This window comes from Entelurus aequoreus, linkage group LG03 (genome assembly GCF_033978785.1).
Source record: "Entelurus aequoreus isolate RoL-2023_Sb linkage group LG03, RoL_Eaeq_v1.1, whole genome shotgun sequence".
In the NCBI taxonomy this organism is placed as follows: Eukaryota; Metazoa; Chordata; class Actinopteri; order Syngnathiformes; family Syngnathidae; genus Entelurus; species Entelurus aequoreus.
This window is the reverse complement of record NC_084733.1, coordinates 43334772-43356452: the sequence shown is the minus strand read 5'-3', so window position 1 is coordinate 43356452 and position 21681 is coordinate 43334772. Positions and strand designations below refer to the sequence as shown.

General features: G+C 38.4%; 1 protein-coding gene across 2 annotated transcripts in view; it reads left to right on the top strand.

The window, feature by feature from the left end:
• The window catches only part of prkd3 (protein kinase D3), a 110555-nt gene extending 91458 nt beyond the window's left edge, over positions 1–19097 (top strand). The window contains exons 10-18 of one of the 2 annotated variants that reach the window (XM_062041859.1): positions 7100–7376; positions 9919–9971; positions 10161–10233; positions 10317–10423; positions 11154–11315; positions 13525–13623; positions 13715–13982; positions 16586–16671; positions 17688–19097. In XM_062041859.1, coding sequence (XP_061897843.1) covers positions 7100–7376; positions 9919–9971; positions 10161–10233; positions 10317–10423; positions 11154–11315; positions 13525–13623; positions 13715–13982; positions 16586–16671; positions 17688–17861 — 1299 coding nt within the window. In that variant the 3' untranslated portion in view covers positions 17862–19097. The remainder of the gene's footprint in view (positions 1–7099; positions 7377–9918; positions 9972–10160; positions 10234–10316; positions 10424–11153; positions 11316–13524; positions 13624–13714; positions 13983–16585; positions 16672–17687) is intronic. The other variant, XM_062041857.1, reaches the window with a different exon arrangement.
• The last annotated feature ends 2584 nt before the right edge of the window (positions 19098–21681 follow it).

The following is a 21681-nucleotide window of genomic DNA, read 5'->3' as shown; positions in this document are numbered from 1 at the left end:
AAATGTAATGATTGGAATGAAAGTCAATGTAACGTAGTAAAAGTAACTGCACTCAGGCAAAAAGCAGGGTACACCCTGGACTAGTCGCCACCTAATCGCAGGGCCGGAATTATTATTTAGTAGATGTAATTAATTACAAGGGAAAGTAATTAATTCAGTCCATTTTTTTTCCCTTTCATATATTTGGTGTATGCAGTTGAGAGATGTTTCATTAGAAGTGTGTGTGAGTGCATGTCTTTACATGGCAGTCCCTTTTACCAAGTGACGTGTTGTCAGCGAGGGTGAGCTCATTGGCTGTTTTAGTTCGGCATTGGTAGTCTGCCGACTGTGTGCATGCAGGCGGTAGCTGCCGCACACACGCATCAAAAGTATCATGCCACGCTATATCAAACGTATCTGTAACAGCGTTGTAACATACATAAAAGTAATGCGTTGGTAGTGCCGTTTTTCCGAAGACTTTTGATGGATAACTTGCTTTGAAATCTGATCAAGGTTTTAAGCTGCAGATTCTAATACATCCATGAGTGAGATTTTCTGATATCAATACTAATACCGATCACATGTATTGACTCTACATTTTTACATTTATTTATGGTGAGTGCTAGTGACAATTTAAATTAAAAAATATTTAAACTAGTTCCCTAGTTCCTTATTTTTGTATTATTACATTCAATTGTTTGAGCTAAACAGAGTCCATAGTACAATATAACCAAACAAAAACTAATATCTTCTTCTCATATAAACTCTCTGATTTTTTCCCTCAAAGTCCTACTGTGCCCAAGGAATTATCCCAAGTTTGTAAATATGTACAAAAACAACAAAATATTATTTTGAGAAAATAAAAATATCGATCGGATTCCTCTAGTATCGATCATGTTCTGATACTACCCCTTAATATCGACACCACCAATTTATGGATCAATCCTATCCTTCTCTTACACGTTGTGCAATTGCTGTGATAATGCTGACAAGCCAACAGTTGTTATATTATGGTCTCTCTAGACCACAGTTGTCAAACTCGTTTTAATAGAGGGCCACATCGCAGTTATGGCTGCCCTCAGAGGAGTAATATTTGAATATACTTGCATAAGGAGTCATCTTATTATGATACTACTTTACACAATTGCCTGTGCGTTTTATTATATATACTTTTACATACACTGTAAAAAAAAAAAGTAGCGTTTGCGGTAAAAATCTCCTTTTTATTTACAGCATCACTGTATTTTACAGTAAAGTTCTGCAGACTGAGCTGCCAGTTTTTTACCGTACAATCTATTGTCATAGTTATAGAGTATGATTTGATGGATAATATAAGTCAAGTAGATATTTAAATATTTATTTGAATTTTTATATATTTTAAGGAATGTATGATATTTGTTGCATAATGAAATAATATTAAAGTTAAAAAGATATGCAAATGCATGCAGTACATGTATTTTTGAATGATGAAAAGAAAGAATACATTTAGTAAGAAAAGATAACCTATTGACACATTATCTCCAAACTTTCGCGGGCCACATAAAATGATATGGCGGGCCAGATGTGGCCCCTTGGCCTTGTGTTTGACACTTGTGCGCTAGGCTCTTATTAATATACTTGTTAATTTCCTGTTAATAACTGCTTACTTACTGCTGAAATGTGGTTCCATCTACACTTCTTTTTCATCTACACTATTTTACTAAGCACTTATTTCTTGGTATTGTTTAAAGCTAAGTTAGCTTAGCTATTAGCATGCCTACTCTTGTCTTTCTTTCGGTGTGTAACATGTTAAGCCTCTTTCTCTCTCATTAATACTTCAGATACTAAGAAATAAAGTTTATTTGCGGTTATAGAGGCGATTATTATTATTAGTTCAGTTCAGTTCAGTTTCAGTTGAGTATTAATATTATTACGCAGTTTAAGGGACAGGCTACAGTGAGGGCTGCAGGATTAATCGAAATTGACATTGAGGTTTTAATTAGTACAGTAAATAATCGCAAGATTCTCAGGTTGTGTTTTGTTTTTCCACCGTCATGTTGATTGACAGTCATGTTCGCCAATCAGAATTGTTGAGCCTCGTGTTTGTTCATCTCTTGTTTCAAACAGGAAGAAAGTCGTCTTACTTTGTGCATCGCTCTTAGCACCGCAGCGCGTTTATTTAACAGTAGGATTAACTGAACTGGCAACAAACAAACAAAAAGGGCAACAAACAAAAAGACAACGTTCGACCTAATTTTTCTAACTGTGGGGGAAAAAAATGCACTTTAAATGTTCAATATCTATTTAGGTGAACTTTTTGCTTACAGAAATGAGTCAATTTTATTTTTTGTTAATTTATTTAGTATAACAACATTATTTACCTTCCAATTACAGTGTAATGGTAAATAATTAATTTATATCATTTAAATAATTATATAAAAGTTTATATCATTTTAAATGGTTACTTGCATTATTATTATATATAATGATCGCATTACATTATAATCACTGTATAGTTTTTATTGATTGTTTATTTAGTTCAAGAGCATGATGTAGACAAATGCTTTGTCTGTCATAAAGCCAAATACAAACCCCATTTCTATATGAGTTGGGAAATTGTGTTAGATGTAAATATAAACGGAATACAATGATTTGCAAATCATTTTCAACCCATATTCAGTTGAATATGCTACAAAGACAACATTTGATGTTCAAACTGATAAACATTTTTTTTTTGCAAATAATCATTAACTTTAGAATTTGATGCCAGCAACACGTGACAAAGAAGTTGGGAAAGGTGGCAATAAATACTGATAAAGTTGAGGAATGCTCATCAAACACTTATTTGGAACATCCCACAGGTGTGCAGGCTAATTGGGAACAGGTGCGTGCCATGATTGGGTATAAAAACAGCTTCCCAAAAAATGCTCAGTCTTTCACAAGAAAGGATGGAGCGAGGTACACCCCTTTGTCCACAACAGCGTGAGCAAATAGTCAAACAGTTTAAGAACAACGTTTCTCAAAGTGCAATTGCAAGAAATTTAGGGATTTCAACATCTACGGTCCATAATATCATTAAAAGGTTCAGAGAATCTGGAGAAATCACTCCACATAAGCGGCATGGCCGGAAACCAACATTGAATGACCGTGACCTTCGATCCCTCGGACGGCACTGTATCAAAAACCGACATCAATCTCTAAAGGATATCACCACATGGGCTCAGGAACACTTCAGAAAACCACTGTCACTAAATACAGTTGGTCGCTACATCTGTAAGTGCAAGTTAAAGCTCTACTATGCAAAGCGAAAGCCATTTATCAACAACATCCAGAAACGCAGCCGGCTTCTCTGGGCCCTTGATCATCTAAGATGGACTGATGCAAAGTGGAAAAATGTTCTGTGGTCTGACGATTGGAAATATTCGACATCGTGTCATCCGGACCAAAGGGGAAGCGAACCATCCAGACTGTTATCGACGCAAAGTTCAAAAGCCAGCATCTGTGATGGTATGGGGGTACATTAGTGCCCAAGGCATGGGTAACTTACACATCTGGGAAGGCACCATTAATGCTGAAAGATACATACAGGTTTTAGAACAACATATGCTGCAATCTAAGCGCCGTCTTTTTCATGGACGCCCCTGCTAATTTCAGCAAGACAATGCCAAGCCACATTCAGCACGTGTTACAACAGCGTGGCTTCGTAAAAAAAGAGTGCTGATACTTTCCTGGCCCCGCCTGCAGTCCAGGGGCCGTACTTATCAAGCTTCTTAGAATTACTCCTAAGAAGTCTGCTAAGAGTTGACTTAAGAGTAAATAAATTCTTCGCTGAAAGCTGCACTTAAAAGTTAGTTATCAAGCGTCTTACTCACACTTTCAGCGAAGTGTAGGACTGAATCTTAAGTGTCACACTCAGAGCTGAATTACGACATTACTATGTGCCGTAAACGAAATTTTAGGTGACGTCATTTCTGTGTCCATAGAAATGACCAATCACGGAAGGGAATCCGTTGTCTAAGAATAAAGAAATATCTTGGAAATATTTAAGTGGACAATGGGAGTGTATATTTTGACAATAAACTGCAAAATAATACAAAACAAACTAGTCCCCGCCGGCACTCACGCTACCGCTCCCTCTCTTCTATCGCCCACACACTCACTGACGTCACTCACATACGCTACTGTCATAACATTTTCTTTCCAATTCATTAATTAGGCAAGTAATTTGAAACTGGTGTGGGTGGCTCTATATATACTAGCCCACTGCAGACACATGCAGAAATCAACAAGGAATCGAAAAGTATTAAATCTGTGACAAAAATAATATCCGCTCTGTCTAAACGATACCGTTTGATCAGCTGCTCGTCATCAAAAAAAACAAAACATTGTTCCGTTCCCTGAACGTTCGCGCACGTCTCTCTCGCCTCAGTGCCATCCCCTGCTGGCAACTCCTAACCACTTAAGACACCTCTGAAGGTCTCTTAAATATTGTGGAGAGTAGGAGTGATTCTTAGACTTAAGAACGTTGATAAAAAGCTTTTATTCTTAAGTTTGAGAGTAGGACTAAATTTCGCAAATTCTCAGGACTTAAGTGTAAAATGGCACTCTAAGAAGCTTGATAAGTACGGCCCCAGACCTGTCTCCCATTGAAAATGTGTGGTGCATTATGAAGAGTAAAATACGACAGCGGAGACCCCGGATTGTTGAACGACTGAAGCTCTACATAAAACAATAATGGGAAAGAATTCCACTTTCAAAGCTTCAACAATTAGTTTCCTCTGTTCCCAATCGTTAATTGAGTGTTGTTAAAAGAAAAGGTGATGTAACACAGTGGTGAACATGCCCTTTCCCAACTACTTTGGCACGTGTTGCAGCCATGAAATTCTAAGTTAATTATTATTTGGAAAAAAAAAAAAAAGTTTATGAGTTTGAACATCAAATATCTTGTCTTTGTAGTGCATTCAATTGAAAATGGGTTGAAAAGGATTTGCAAATCATTGTATTCCGTTTATATTTACATCTAACACAATTTCCCAACTCATATGGAAACAGGGTTTGTATTTTCTATAGTTATTATTGCATATTGTCCTAATTTGTGGCACCTTGAGACAAGAACATGTTGATTGACAGTCTAAAAGTAACTTGTCCCTCGTTATTTTCACAGTTTTATGCATTTTTATGGATAGATAATAACAATCGCAAATCGTATCGCAATCACTATTTTGGAGAGAAAAATGGCAACTCGATTTTTTTCTCAAAATCGTGCAGCTCTAGCGCCACACTGTGTATGGAAATACACAATTAGCTGCTAGCAGCTTGTCAGCCTGAGAGAATCAGCATTCGTGATTGGCATCAAAAGGCACTCGTCGGCAATGACCAATTTCATACCTTTTCACGAAAAAAGGCCAATACCGATTGGTGGCCGATTGATCAGAACATCCCTACTTGGAATATTTTGTTCTTTAATATTAAGGTTTAGACGATATGTCAACATTGAGAGAACGGCGTGGTTCGATTGGGAGAGCGGCCGTGCCCGAAACCTGAGGGTTCCTTGTTCGATCCCCAGTTTCCATCATCCTAGTCACATCCGTTGCAAGACACTTCACCCTTGCTCCTGATGGGTCGTGGTTAGGACCATCAGTGTGTCAATGTGTGTGTGAATGTGGAAATAGTGTCAAAGCGCTTTGAGTACCTTGAAGGCAGAAAAGCGCTATACAAGTATAACCCATTTAACAAATGCTTTTAACGAGGAATATAATGTGCTTTATTCACTCACATTTCCAGGTTTTTGACACCTGGACCTTGAGTTTGACACCAATGACTATTATTAGGTACATAGATTATACTATGTGGTATCTTTACAAAGATAAGAATACTTCTAAATTCAATTAAAATGGAATCAAGTGTATTCATTCAGTATGCTTGCACCTCCTTACAAATATATTATAAACAAGAGTCAGTGTGATGCAGTGTAACTCATAACCATAAAATAAATCGTTTTGATAAATGTATCTTTCAGTGGTCCACACAGAAGATCCAAATTGTGGACATGTATAGTATATTTTAAGCATATTCCTCTAATTTGACTCAAATTGACTAGGCTGTTGTTCATCAGCATGTGGCTGATGTCCCTCTCTCTCTACTTTATACTTCCAATCTGATTAGTGGCGGTGGTTCGGCGTCTCACTTGCCAGGCTTGACTGCCATTTTCCGCATTTGGAAGCCATAACGTCCCCCTTGTTTGAAGATGAGACCCCTGTACTTGTGGCTTTCTTTTTTATGGGGTGAGGGGGCTTCTCTATGTCTCTGCCGGATTGAGTCCTGTCACAGTCAAGCGCGTGCCCACAAACACACACACACACACACACACACACACACACACACCGATCCACCCACCCATCCGCCGATGCACCATTCTTCAGAACATTAGTTGCCGCGTCTTGGTGGCTAGTGGTAGCGCCAGTGGCTCGTGCTCAGATGGGGCCTCTGGCTGGCTATGCCTTGTAATCAGGGAAACAGAGCGCTTCAGCCCGCCACAGCGCCCGTTCACGAGACCCGGCCCCGCTACCCACAAGCACTTCATCTGATACTCTGTGGTGAGCCACACGGAAGGAGACAGCGTGTGCGCCTCTGCGAGACCAGATTGGTTCAAACCCTCTTTGGGGTTTTATTCATTGGACCCTCCCTCCTCGCTTTGATTTGACAGTAAAGTTGGAAGGGAAGGGGAGACTTTTAAAAGTTTATTCCGACTGCTGTGTGTTCATAAGGAATATATGATCAACCCTGAGACTACTGAGGACATCTTAAAAACTTGGAGACCAAGTAAATTGTGTGAGTTTGACATCCTAAATTTGAAATGTTTACTAAGTAGAAATGTCTCAGATTTTTGTCACTTTCTGCTTTAGCAATGTTGTTTTCCGTTTATTTGATGGTTTTCATTAAGATGCTTTAAAACTTGAGCAATAATTTCATTCTTTTAGGTGCAGTTTGTTTGCCTTCTTTTTCTCTTTATTGTTACTTCCCTCAAACAGAGGATATATTGTTATTTTCGCGTAATTGAGATTTTCTCACTCCCGAGAAAAAAATGCCTTTACTCATTGACTTAAAATTGAGTTGTGGTATTTGTTTTTTTGTTTTGTAGGAAATCCCTTTGTCCGAGATACTCCAGGTAGAACAGTCCAGAGACTACAGCAGTCTGGCCCAAGGCAGCAACCCTCACTGCTTTGAGATCATTACAGCCACCATGGTCTACTATGTGGGGGAGAACAATGGAAATCATTACCACAGCCCCGCTCTGGCTGCCTCAGGAGTGGGCTTGGAGGTAGCTCAGGGTTGGGAGAAGGCCATCAGACAGGCCCTGATGCCAGTCACTCCCCAGCCTAGTGTAGCAAGTGCTGCAGGCCCTGGCAAAGATCATAGTAAGTTTCACCCCGCTGTCAGTAGTTTGAAATGAACTGAAAGACGCCACAACTTCTATACTGCTAAGAAATTTGAAGATGAACTTATCTCAAGGCATTCAATCGATTGCAACTGGACTGTTTGTGCTCATAGACTTAGATTAGTCCTGGACTAGAGTTTACCAATCTAAGTCTATGAGCACGAACTGATGAAGCCTACTCGGATGAGCGGCAAAACTTCTTTTAAGACAAACCAAACAGTCCAGTTGCGATCTATTGAATGTCCTGATATGACAATGACCTGGATGAATGAAACATTCATAGACAAGATGAACTTAGTTTAAAGCATTATGTCTCAGATTAAGGGGTCCCGGTGAGGTGTCGGGGGGCGTGAGAGGCAGTATTAGTATCAGGATATAAATGTACAGTGCATTAAAGTGAATCCTTTACACTTTTTCATGTGTTTTGAGAATCACACAGACTGAGCAGACTTGTTTAAACGTTACAAATTGGATGGATAAACTTGACAAGAAAATTGGTTTAAGCTGTTATAGATGTTGTCTCAGCTCATTTCATTCATCTATTTTGATACTAAGGCAATTGTCAGTCCCTCTAGGAATTCGCGATTTCATGACTGTGCAAGTTAGGGGTGTGAATCTTTGGGTGTCCCACGATTCGATTCAATATCGATTCTTGGGGTCACGATTCGATTCAAAATCGATTTTTTTTTTTCAAATCAACGCGATTCTCGATTCAAAAACTATATTTTCCCGATTCAAAAGGATTCTCTATTCATTCAATACATAGGATTTCAGCAGGATCTACCCCAGTCTGCTGAAATGCAAGCAGAGTAGTAGATTTTTGTAAAAAGCTTTTATAATTGTAAAGGACAATGTTTTATCAACTGATTGCAATAATGTAAATTTGTTTTAACTATTAAATGAACCAAAAATATGACTTATTTTATCTTTGTGAAAATATTGGACACAGTGTGTTGTCAAGCTTATGAGATGCGATGCAAGTGTAAGCCACTGTGACACTATTGTTCTTTATTTTTATTTTTATAAATGTCTAATGATAATGTCAATGAGGGATTTTTAATCACTGCTATGTTGAAATTGTAACTAATATTGATACTGTTGTTGATAATATTACTTTTTGGTTTTACCACTTTTGGTTTGTTCTGTGTCGTGTTTGTGTCTCCTCTCAATTTCTCTGTTTACTGCAGTTCTGAGCGTTGCTGGGTCGGGTTCGGTTTTGGAATCGGATTGCATTGTTATGGTATTGCTGTATATTGTTTTGTTGGAAAAAAAAGGGAAATTTTTTTTCGATTTTTTAAAAATGAGAATCGATTCTGAATCGCACAACGTGAGAATCGCGATTCGAATTCGAATTGATTTTTTCCCACACCCCTAGTGCAAATTCAACAAATCCCTGTGTATTAAGTGCGGCCTCTCAACTTTGTCCAATGCCCGCAACATCCCCGCACATTTCGTCCAAACAGCGTCAATTTAGCCAATCGAATTTGTCTCTGAGCGGCTTATGTTAGTTTCTTGGGTAGACAAAGCAGGACAGCAACATGTAACAATATTTAAACTCTTTATAATTCAAACGGCACAATTGTCATCCTCCCGCATAGCTCAGACCTACTTCCTGTTCCTGTCTACACCGCCAAACCTTCTGGATGATGAAGTATATTAACATTTAGCAGCACACCAGCGTCCTTACTTCCTAGGTTATCTGTATTAATATACTTATTTAAACTTTATTTATCCAGACTTAGGCAATTAAGAACATATTTTTATTTGCATTGCCGACCTAACAAAAAGGAAGCATTTACATGTTAGAGTTGCTGACGTACAATAATAATCTCTTTTTGTTGAACTTTTGTCGAAATCCTGTGCTCTTTTAGGTTAAAGTTTCAATGAGCACTTAAAACATTGATACAAGTTCATAAAACCACAACTTGATTCAATGTTATTGGGGAAAAAAAGCCTCAAAACTTTGGTCGCAAATTCAGACATTTTAGACCGCATCGATCACAAAAAAAGGCCACGATATCCTTCAGGGACTGTATTGTGTGCAGAATGCTCGTGGGGTTGTACAGATAAATGAATTAATATTATCAGCTTCTGTGTTGTATTTCAATTCAAGGGTGGAGGTAGCGTGAAAAATTTTCCGATAATAACTGACATACAATTATTAGGACCCACTTATTTAAAGCCTGTTGCCATTACATAATTGAAAATCTTGTTTTCCAGGATCACAACATCCATTTGTATTGCATTAAATGATCACACTTTCATCTCCAGTCGGCCCCAGTGGCTTTTCAAAATATGGCGTTATGACACTATGCATACTTGCACCGTTCAGTCACACGCTTCAGACAGCCAGTTTATTGTGTAATAAAATGCTTCATCATGGTGATGTGTGACTTAATTTTTGCAGCTGCGATTAGATTGAAGAAGCTATGTGAGCAATGCAGCGCGGCTTGTCATTACTTAAGGATCCTAGTGACCGCTGCATGCATCGGTTAACGATATCTGTTTCCCCCCCTCTGCAGAAGAGCTTTCTATCAGTATATCTGTGTCCAACTGCCAGATCCAAGAGAATGTGGTGAGTTTATTTTAGAACTATGTTGCACAACTTCCCCGCACAGCCTGCACAAGCATGCATTTGTATGCTATTAAAGTATCAGAACAAGTGTTTTTAAGTTTGGCAATGCCAGAGATGATGATTTAATAGATGCTTATTTGCAAAGAACTGTTGCTAGCCGTTGAATGATGTTACTTGTCTTATCCACAGGATATTGCTTCTGTGTACCAAATATTCTCTGATGAAGTGCTGGGATCAGGACAGTTTGGCATAGTGTATGGAGGTATGTCTCATTGTCATGTCCAGAATATGTACCAGAATGATATGATAGTAAACATGGGTCTGCTCTTTCGTTTGGAAATTTAGGTAAACACAGAAAGAGTGGCAGAGATGTGGCCATCAAAGTTATTGACAAGATGAGATTTCCTACCAAGCAAGAGAGCCAGTTAAGGAACGAGGTGGCCATATTGCAGGTGAGTGATTAAGGCCGTGTTCACAGTGCAGGTCAATTCCGTTTTTTTTGCCCATGTGCGACCTGTATCGGATTTTTTCACGTCTGTGTGAATAGTGCTGTTCCGAATTTTTCTTATTCGACCCAGGTCTTTCGTATGTGGACATAAATCGGATATATATGCGATGCATCCTCAATGTGTCTTCTTCCACGCTCAGGTCTCATTCATTCGACCAAAACGTCATCAAAAAGCGATAAGGGTCATAATTATTCGCCAAAATAGACGATTCCAAAATAAATAGTTGACAACGGCGCAGATAATAGGTGAAAATAAAATGTTTTAGGAACTAACGTGAAAATGTTACCACTCCTGTCTCCGACTGGTTACCCACAGACACGCTCTACATGCAGACAGTAAAGCAAAATATCTCGTAAAACTGCCAGAGCCAAAAACTGTGTCGCTTTCCTTCCTAATCTTTTACGTGCAAAAATTCGGTTCAGAAAATGTTGAGTGTACAAAATCAATGAAATTGCCACAAATGCGCAAGCACTGAGACCGTCGAGAGTGAAAGCCATGTTTACTTTTGTAATCACTGCATGTAATGTAATGTCATGCTGTAATGCCACTAAAAAGATCAGATTTGACAAAAAAATCCCAATTGGACATCCGACTCTGCAGTGTGAACACAGCCTAAAACATGTTCTGTCTCTCATTGTACTGTTTTTGACCAATCTTTTGTTTCTTCTGTCAGAATCTGCATCATCCAGGTATTGTCAACCTGGAATGCATGTTTGAGACGCCAGAGCGAGTGTTTGTGGTTATGGAGAAGCTGCATGGTGACATGCTGGAAATGATCCTGTCGAGCGAGAAGAGCAAACTGCCTGAACGAATAACCAAGTTTTTAGTTACACAGGTGAGTGTTGTAGACATACTTCCAAATGTCAGTTTCTTATGTTTTCAAGACACCTCTTTGGATTTCTTAAAACTGAATTATTACTATAATTCTGGTTCATGCATTTTTCCCGGGGTTCTGAAAGCACGTTTTAATTTTTGTGTTTATTGTCTATCCCAGTCTGCCTGCCTCTGTGTCCTCCCCTCTGTTGGTTTGTTTTATCCTACTGCACTCAAGTCTCTGCTCAGGCTTCAGGCCTGTTTATTCTTGCGGTGACCCAATTGTGGGGTATTGTTTATGGGATTGGTCACTGTGGCATCAGGGTCTCCTCCCTGCTTGAGGATTACTGGCTGCTGTGTGCTGGTGGCTTTGTGGCCTTATTAGAAGAACAACACTAGGCCCCTGGGTCTGTTGGAGACCTGGACCCCAAACAGAAGCAGCTCCATTCACAACCATGCCATTAGCTGCGGCTGGCCTGGTTTTGATTTGGCCGGGTTGACGTCTGTCAAAGCCATGGTCAGCGTAACGGAGCCAGGCGTTGTGTGTGGTTTTGGTAGCGGCCCACAGGTAGACACACATTCTTGGCCTGGGTGAATGTAGATGTGATGATGAAATGAGACATTGTTCAAGATGGAAGTGTCAGACTGCTTATACTTCACCATATGGCGCTACCTTAGATCACACAAATCTGTTTATACCACAGAGTATCACAGTCGTGGTGCATAGCTGACCACTCTTTTGGATTCTGCGGTAGACTTTCAGAAATTGCAGTTCTCTACCGACATTCCGACTCAATTAAAAGTATCCGGGATTGTGACGTTTTTGTGAGGATACAAAACGCTTAAGTTTGTCAGTCAAATTGTGAAAACGTTAAACACATATTGTGTGAACTTGTTATATTCCGCTTGCGACGGCAAAGAGACGGCTGAGAAAAAGAAGGCAAACAAACTGCACCTAAAAGAATGAAATTATTGCTTAAGTTTTAAAGCATCTTAAGGAAAACAATCAAATAAACGGAAAACAACATTGCCAAAGCAGACGGCTGACTGCGTACCGCCATAGTGTACACTGTGCACAAAGTATAGCTGGCTAGCATATAGCATCAATTGCTAGCAATCTAGCAAACAAGTTGGCTCTGATTTTTTTTTTTTATAATTTTTTTTTTTAAATTAATCAATCCAACAAAATAACACACAATAACACCATAACAACACAACTCTAAAACCCAAAAACCAAATCCGTCCCAGCAACACCTAGAACAGCAATCAACAGAGCAATTGAGAGGACACACGAACATGACACAAAACAATCCAAAAGTAATCAAAAAAAATGAACAACATCAACAACAGCATCAACACTGATAACAATTCCAACATAGCAGTGACCAGAAATTCCTTTATTGACATCACCACCACAGCCATCCACACAAAAAAAAAAAACATTCACAAAATTAACAATAGTGTCATAGTGGCTCTGATTATTGATATGAGCTTTGACAAGCACAAAGACACCAATAAAGCTAAAGACATTACAAAGCGGAATATTTAACATTTTGACTAGTTAGCCAGCATGCCAACTGCGGCCCGCAAGATTAGTTTAATAGTAGTTTAAAACTTACTTGCTAACGTTTCTGCAGCAGGTTTCCAAAAGCAGCAAAACACTCCATAGAGCATATTTTGTATTTTTTACCTTTGACTGGCATAAAATATGACTTTTTGACTGAACACTATTATCCATTTGATAAGATAAAAACCTTAAAGTCTTACATTACATGTACAAAATAAAAAAACAACACTTAATATTCATATCCTGCTCCTGGTCCGTAGCTTTCTGGAGATATGAGTCCCATGACGAGTTATATGTACTTTCTGTATTTTATTATGTTTTCAAAACTGATTAGTCTCGTTAGTTTTTATTACAAGATAGGCTTTTTTTTTTACAAAGCAAAAACAAAATAGATTCTAAAACTCCCATGCAAAATCATATGATTATCAAATTGATAAGGGTGCATTTTGAGTGTATATTATTATTAATATTAAAAGTGTCAAGATTCTGTCAGAAATCTGATTAGTGGGGAAGGCAATCATTTTAGGCATCTCAAAAAAAATCTGACTATAAACAGTGCTGTCATTTACTTGAAAATCGGGGCTGGATTGCAAATACCAATGCTAGTGATATTTACAATATCTTCATCTGAGCTAAATCTGTTTTTTGATGTTGTTTACAACAGATCCTGGTGGCCTTGAGACATCTTCACTTCAAAAACATAGTTCACTGTGACCTAAAGCCTGAAAATGTTTTATTGGCCTCTGCGGAACCATTTCCTCAGGTACAGAAAATAAAGAAAGTCTTTGTTTTAGAAAGAGCATCTGCGTGAATACTGTTGGTGTGCAAATATTAACTTCTCCTCCATCCACCAGGTTAAGCTATGCGATTTTGGCTTTGCGCGAATCATCGGTGAGAAGTCGTTCCGGCGGTCGGTGGTGGGCACACCGGCTTACTTGGCTCCTGAGGTCCTCCGTAGTAAAGGCTACAACCGCTCCTTAGACATGTGGTCTGTAGGTGTCATTGTGTACGTCAGCTTAAGCGGGACTTTCCCTTTCAACGAGGACGAGGACATTAATGACCAGATTCAGAACGCTGCCTTCATGTACCCCCCTGCACCCTGGAAAGACATCTCTACAGAAGGTAAGAGAAAGTAATCATAATTCTCAGACACTTAATGCTGTACACACTACTGACACAGTACATGTCTGAACTGTGCCATGTGTTTGATATGAACCGTTGTCAATACTCCGCAACTGCCCAGAAAAGGTCTCTCCCACCGATTTTGTTTGATTGGCAGGTTTAAAACAACAACAAATTAAATTGCTTCCATTAACTAACCTCTTCTTTTGAAATCCTTTAGAACAATCAGGCATTGTTCTACCAGCTTACTCACTTAAACCTTAATTCTAAGGACACTATGTTATGATTACAGATTCTGCATTTTATGGACTTTTAAGTTCCTATGATATAATACAATTCAAAAACTTTTGTCCCAAAAAGTGTATGAAGATAAGAAATTACCTTCGAATATACTTTAGACTCATTCGGTTGGGTTGAGATGCTAAGACAGAGTAGATCACGTGTCAAATTCAAGGGCCGGGGACCAGATGTGTCCCGCCACACCATTTTATGGGGCTGTAAATACCACACTTTCTAACTAAATGTATTTGTTCTTTTAATTTTGACAGAAAAAAACATACTGCATGTAGTTGCATGTTTTTTAAACTCTAATATTATTTGATCTTGCAAAAAGATATTCCAAGTATTTTTGGTACTATACTTAAATACTTTACTTCTTGTCACCCAGACCTACAATTTCAAACCAAGTTATCCATCAATTTGTTAGTAAACAATATAATAATCAAATACAATTGCCTATGCAAATTGTGTAACGTGGCTTTTATATGTTCATATTCACATACAGTGGGGCAAAAAAGTATTTAGTCAGCCACCCATTGATTGTCAATGGGTGGCTGACTAAATACTTTTTTGCCCCACTGTATCGTCACTGTTACAAACGGCCCTCTGAGAGCAGCCATAATTGTGATGTGGGCTTCAATAAAACACAGTTTGACAAACCCTGGATTATGTGTAGAGCAATGTTTGCCATAAGAAATAATGTAAATCCAATTAATGAATTCCAGAAACTCAGAAATATTAGCAAAAATACAAATTTTGTAGAGAATAATTATAGTTTTACATGGATAAAACAGTCCGAAATGCATATAGTCGTCTGTCGCCGTATCACTTTTTTAAATTTGCAGCTTCGCTTTATTGCACTTTTTTTTTGCATTTTATTCAAAGCATATATAACGTATTTTTGCCCTAAATTAAGCATTTTAAAGCATACAAATGGCCAAATTAACAAAAAATATCAATATTACTGTAGTATTTGACCACGAAATGAAACCAAAGCAATCTAAGTGCGCTGTTCAGTATCATGGCCACTGATTGACTTGGTCTAAGGCAACATTAATATAATGGATTAAATTAGGGTAAAGGTGTCTAAATTGTGTTATTTCATGCTTACAGGCCTCTCATAATGTTAATAAAAAATGTATTTAGAAGGTCGTTAACAGATTTTGTATGCTTTAACCATGAAAAAAATATATTTAATTCATACTTTGCAGAAATTCATTTACCATGGTCAGTTCTGGAACCAATTAACAGCAATAACAGGTTTTACTGTAAATGATGAATGAACATTACTTTTACAGTACCTTTATTGAATACTTGACGGCGAAAAGTGGAGAGGGTGTTTGTGCTTTTATACGAGTTCTTTCCTAAATTCAGTACTGTTTCTTACCTTCTTTATCAAAGTGTTGTCACTTGCAACTTCCTTGGCCCCATATTGACTTTTTACAGTCATACTCACTGAAAGAAAAAGCATCGAGACTAAGTCACTAATGCGTGAAATTCTTCGTTTGGGCACTCGATTCTGCGCAATGTTTGAAAACTGGAGCAAAATGTTGTGAGAAAATGTTGGATTTACTTTGGAACCTTGCCTTATGAACCCCTTATTTTACAAACTTTTAGATTTACTAACCGCAGACCGAATAAAGATATGCTCTGTTGTACAAACTTGGTCTCAGTGCACAAATGCTTCATCCACCCATTGTATGCCTCGCAGCACAGACATTTTGCGCCCGGCAGCACAGCCATTGTGGGCGGGCTGACAGATTTCCATGCTCATTCAGTCAGCACAGCAGTGCTGTTGTTATCTACTGTGTTAATTGCTACTTTGTGTGCCTTTTAAGTGTTTTTTAAGCTTTTTACAGCGTTTTTCTAGTTTTGCTAGCTCAATATGATTCCACAGAAAGCAATAGGCAAGCGGTGTGTGATTTGAAACAACTTTCAGAAAGTGTCCACAGCCTTGTCGACACTGCCTTGCCCCTTCTTTCCTTACCTTCCGCTGTGTGCAAATATTTACTAAAATGTTGTTATTTTACTAAAATGTGGACTTTTGTCAAAGCTGTACCTAATTTTTCACATTTTTGAATCATATTTTAGAAATTTGCTTCAATATATTTACTTTTCTATTTCTGAACCCTGTTTGAAAATCAATTACGTTTATGAATCAAGGTTCCATTGTATATGAAAAGCGGGTGGTAATAAAAACAATGTTTAACTGCAGCATGGAACATACAGTAAGTGGGTACAAATATGTGAGTGTATTGCATATAAAGCGTTTTTGTGTTTTTCATAATGCACTGATACAACTTGGTCATCATGTATTCTCACAGCCACAGATCTGATCAACAATCTCCTCCAAGTGAAGATGAGGAAGAGGTACAGTGTTGACAAGTGTCTCAGCCATCCTTGGTTGCAGGTGAGCTTTTGTTTTTCCTCTCACATCCTAAAATCATGCAGGTTATTACAGTAATTGGAGAATCTAAATTTTATGTAGCTGTGAATGTTTGTATATGTGTGTCCGGCAACTTGTCCAGATTAGGGATGGGTACTTATCACATTTGAATCGAAACTGTACTATTTCTCGCTGCCTGGGAGTCGATACTCAGCGGTTCTCAACAGCAAAAAATTTCATGTGTTAATAAATGATAATTTGTTTAATAACACAAACTTATTTTTTAATTTTACATTTAACTGTGAGCTAATTATGAAAACTGTGCTGTCCAGTTGCTGCCTTGTTTTCTTACTCTTCTAAGTGTCATTTGCAAGTATTATATAGTTGATTTTGCATGCAGTTGCAATTCCAAGACGTTACATGGCGGTAGTGTATAGATTAATTACGCTGAATCTAGTATTTTGTTGCGCCCTAAAAAGTTTTTATACTGTAAGTATTACACATATTACAAACTTGCTGTTTGATTGTTAGGTGCATTTTTCTTGTAGTTTTTACTACCATATTTGGAGGTGTTGAAATCGCCATGTGAAATCACTAACGTTAATCGGTAGCATGTCTATAGCATATTCAATGTAAATTAGCATCAGGTTAGCGCATTTTGATTTTATGTTTAAGTTTTTTCTGTCAGGCATACTTTCTTTGTTAGCATGGTAAATTGTAACATTACTTCAAAGCAGTCCGACTGAGTCCATTTGGAGTGCTGCCTGAGTGTTTGAGCCGGTGTTCTGTCAAATGCAACAAAGGTATTGAATTATGGCCTTGTTAAATTTGATGTGAATCGATACTCAGTGGTGCCAACTAAATTCAGTCGGTTCCTAAAAAAGTACAGAATTCCATGCCCATACCCATCACAGCTGGGATAGGCTCCAGCTTATCTGTGACCCGAATGAGACTATGCGGTATAGAAATGAATGGATGATAGTTCCTTATGTTTCAACCTCATTTTCCTACTAAATATAATTAGATATTTTTTCCATCAGGACTATCAGACATGGCTGGACCTCAGGGAGTTTGAGACACGACGAGGTGAACGCTACATCACCCACGAAAGCGACGACGCTCGGTGGGAGGAGTACTCGGACGAGCACTGCCTGGATTACCCCAAACACTTTATCATGGCGCCCAACCTTGATGATATGGATGAGGATCCCTAGTGGCACAGGGGACGAGAGAAAGGGGGAAATACTTTTTGCATCAAACTGTGGATTTCCGACCCTTGGAAACAAGAGAGTGTGAGAAACCCCAGCACTGCTGCAAGTACTAAGCTGAGGATGTGCGCCACTGAAAAACATACAGGAACTGTGAGGAGCAATGATACCCAAACATTCCAAGGATTGAGGAACAATAACTTGATGGTTGTATTGTTTTATACCGTTTTGGTTCATGTTGAGTAATAATATGGCTGTGTTTTCTTTTTTAAATCCTCCATGTGAGCACATTGGTGGAAAGAGAGCTTATGTCCCAGGAGTAAAGGGCACTTTTCACAAGGGATTTAGGCTCTGAGAATTTATCCCAAATACTGTAAGTTCTCATTTCCAAACGGTTTGTGAGGCTGTCCTTTGGCATGAAACTGGAACTATCATGTATGTATGTTATTTTAATGTATTTAGTAATTGTGGTCGACTTTTGCACTATATTTGCATTGAACATTGCGACGGAACATGAAGTGCATTTGCTGCTACAGAGGGCATGCCTGGTCCGGGTGAGAAGTGTTCAACAAGGATAATCAGTCAACCTGAGCTGGTGTGTTATATCACCTGAGATGGATTGAAGAAGTTGTACTGTTCTTTATAGACAAATAGTTCAGTACTGACACCACCAGTGGACTCTGTGAGGACATTGTGTCTGTACTTACTCTTTAAACTGAATGCATTCCATGTCTGGGATATGAAGAGGTGTCACTTAGAACAAAGTGTCCATTCCATTTTGCAAACTAATCGTCTGTTTGAAATGATTCTTTTCATCCAGTCGACATTTTGAAAGGCTCCACGTGGCGCTTTGGGAGTACTTTACAGTTTTCCTCAGTGTCTTGTCTTTGTTGCCGCTGGATTGGCAGGTGTTTTTGTACATTTTAATGCATACCAATGGAAATAAAGACTTCTTTACTGAGAAGGACAATTATAATAACATCTGCCTATTTTGACTTGGCAGTATATTTTGAATTAGTAGCTTTTTCATGTCACAGCTTCATTCTGGGCCAGCCGCTCATTCCAAAGGGAGTAATGATGGGTTAAAGAAGATGGCTGCAATGTGGAGGTTTGTTGTTGCGGGGGGAGGCGTGGCTTTGTAACCAGGACAAATGCTATTATGAAATATGCATCCAACTATCGCATATTTTTTTTAATGAGCTGTTTAAAGAGTTATAATGAACCTCAGAGATACTGGCCGACCAATAAATGCAGGCAGGCCCCTGGCATAAACACAAACCCGGGGCCAGTTTCTTGTTTGGGTGTCTTCCTAAATGTAATACATATTTATTCTTAGCTCTTTCAAGCTCACACGATCATGGATGACATACCTAAATATGGCGGTATGGATCTAAAAGCAGATCAAATACTGTGCATAGAGTCAAGTGATCTGTTGTGGGCGCGTGGATAATGTACATTTATGAATAAATAATAAAATAAATGATAAATGGGTTATACTTGTATAGCGCTTTTCTACCTTCGAGGTACTCAAAGCGCTTTGACAGTATTTCCACATTCACCCATTCACACACCCATTCACACACACATTCACACACTGATGGCGGAGCTGCCATGCAAGGCGCTAACCAGCAGCCATCAGGAGCAAGGGTGAAGTGTCTTGCCCAAGGACACAACAGACGTGACTAGGATGGTAGAAGGTGGGGATTGAACCCCAGTAACCAGCAACCCTCCGATTGCTGGCACGGCCACTCTACCAACTTCGCCACGCCGTCCCGAATGACAGAACGCTTCATATTATACTTTACAATTTTTATACTTGACAATTTTTTCCTAGCCGTTTCCTGCTCCATCACTGTTGGTACATAATGTGATTCCCCATACTGTCACCTTGGCACCCGTAGCACAAAGTCGTATTAGGTTCGAATCCCGTTTTAAGTAGAGTTGGAAGGATTTAGAAATGTATAGTTTTTATGATATTAAAAATCGTTTTGTTTTTTTAGTATAAAATATGCATCAAATTGAATTCAAGTTTGATTAAAAAAAAACTTTAAAAAAAAAAATTGTTTCAAATAAGTAAAAAAGTGGGGCAAATGTTTTTAGTGAGTGAGGTGGGTACAGTTCTGCTTAGGATCCCACTTTAGCTTAAGGTGGACCTGCTCATGGTGCCGCTTAAAATTGACCCGTAGACTATTGGCACATTTTCTCTTTGGCCTTGGGAGGCAAAAAGTTTGGGCCTTTGCGCTATACGTTATTTAGGGCCCCAACCACTAGTGGGGGCCTCATGATCATGGCGTCCGCAGTTGATCATTAATGTTGTCAAGCTCTGCAGGTAAAGTTGGCTTGTTCAACTTTGACTAAATCACCTCATGGATAAGATATACTTTGTTTCTGCTAACTCCTTTTCAGCGGTGAGTCAACATGTCGTTTGTATTAGTCATGCATGCAATGTAGTTTTACTTTGGTTAGCAACATCCATTGAAAATCCCATAATTGCTCATTTATCATTGCTTCGAACGGCGTCATTGTGACAGATTTATGCCTGTATTTCTAAAACAATTTAAGTTTATATTGTAGCCTAAGGTTTTCCCCAAAGATAAGTCTATGTAACATTTTTTTAATATAGTTTTTTGCCTATTTATTGTGTTTTGTTTACTTTTTCAATTAATGCCAAAGCAGAAAAAGAGTTTTGAATGTGCTTCTGTGGTAGGAGATATCGAACACGTTTCTTCCCCCTTGGACCGATCAACATATTTTTTAAAATTTTCATATTTTGGACGTTATCTGGAATTTAAACGTACTGGATTAAACAACATTTTGTTTATTCTTTCTACCTGATTATTAATAGTAAAAGCACATCCATACATAACTTGTAAAATATTAATAATACATACTTTTTAAATGTCTACATTTTTGTTGATTGTGTTTATGCACCCATAGCCAAATCTTCTTTTAGTCGCCAAGAGTATACCAATAAATGCTGGTTTATCGCTGTTAATTATTGATGAAATTCTGTGACTTAGCAATTATTAATTATGAATGGAACAGTTTTATAGCTATAGCATAACAACCTGTTTATGACTTTTTTTAATTACAGGTTTTAACATTAAGAAAGCCCTCTAGACATGAAATAACGGCCAACGCAGAACCAAGACTGAGACTTTTCCTGCATTTGTGTTCAGGCGGATATTATTTGTCACTTTGATCAGAGCGGTTTCAGTGCTGTGATGGGGCCTAAAGCCTGATTGGAAAATATCAAACACATTTTTAAACAGGAGGAAGTCACTAAACTCACCAAAATGATTCCCGAGCGTAGGCACCACTACTGCTCACTGCTCCCCTCACCTCCCAGGGGGTGAACGAGGTGATGGGTCAAATGCAGAGGATAATTTCACCACACCTAGTCAGTGTGTGACTATCGTTGGGACTTTAACTTGAACTTTAACTAACTGTTGATCAATGTTCCCTCTAATTGTTCATGTGTCTGAGCAAACACAAAAACTCCCTGAGCATTCAGTGGAGCACATGTGAGCAACATCACACGTGGCAATACCAGCAGCACACCTGTCTCAAACCAATCTTTTATAATAACACTCCAATGAGAGGAGTCATTTTCATTTTCATTTTCTAATATTAGTGATTTGGCCCACTTATAATGAAAATAAAAGAAATCTTGTTTTTCATAAGCTATGGATTAGTATTGTACAATATGTCTGAGTGGGGGTCCTGCTTTGGAAATCATTTGTACCCCTTTCAGAAATCACATTTAGTTCCCCTTAAACATCCTCATGTTTCACAATGAAATGTAAGCATAGGATGAAGTGTGCAT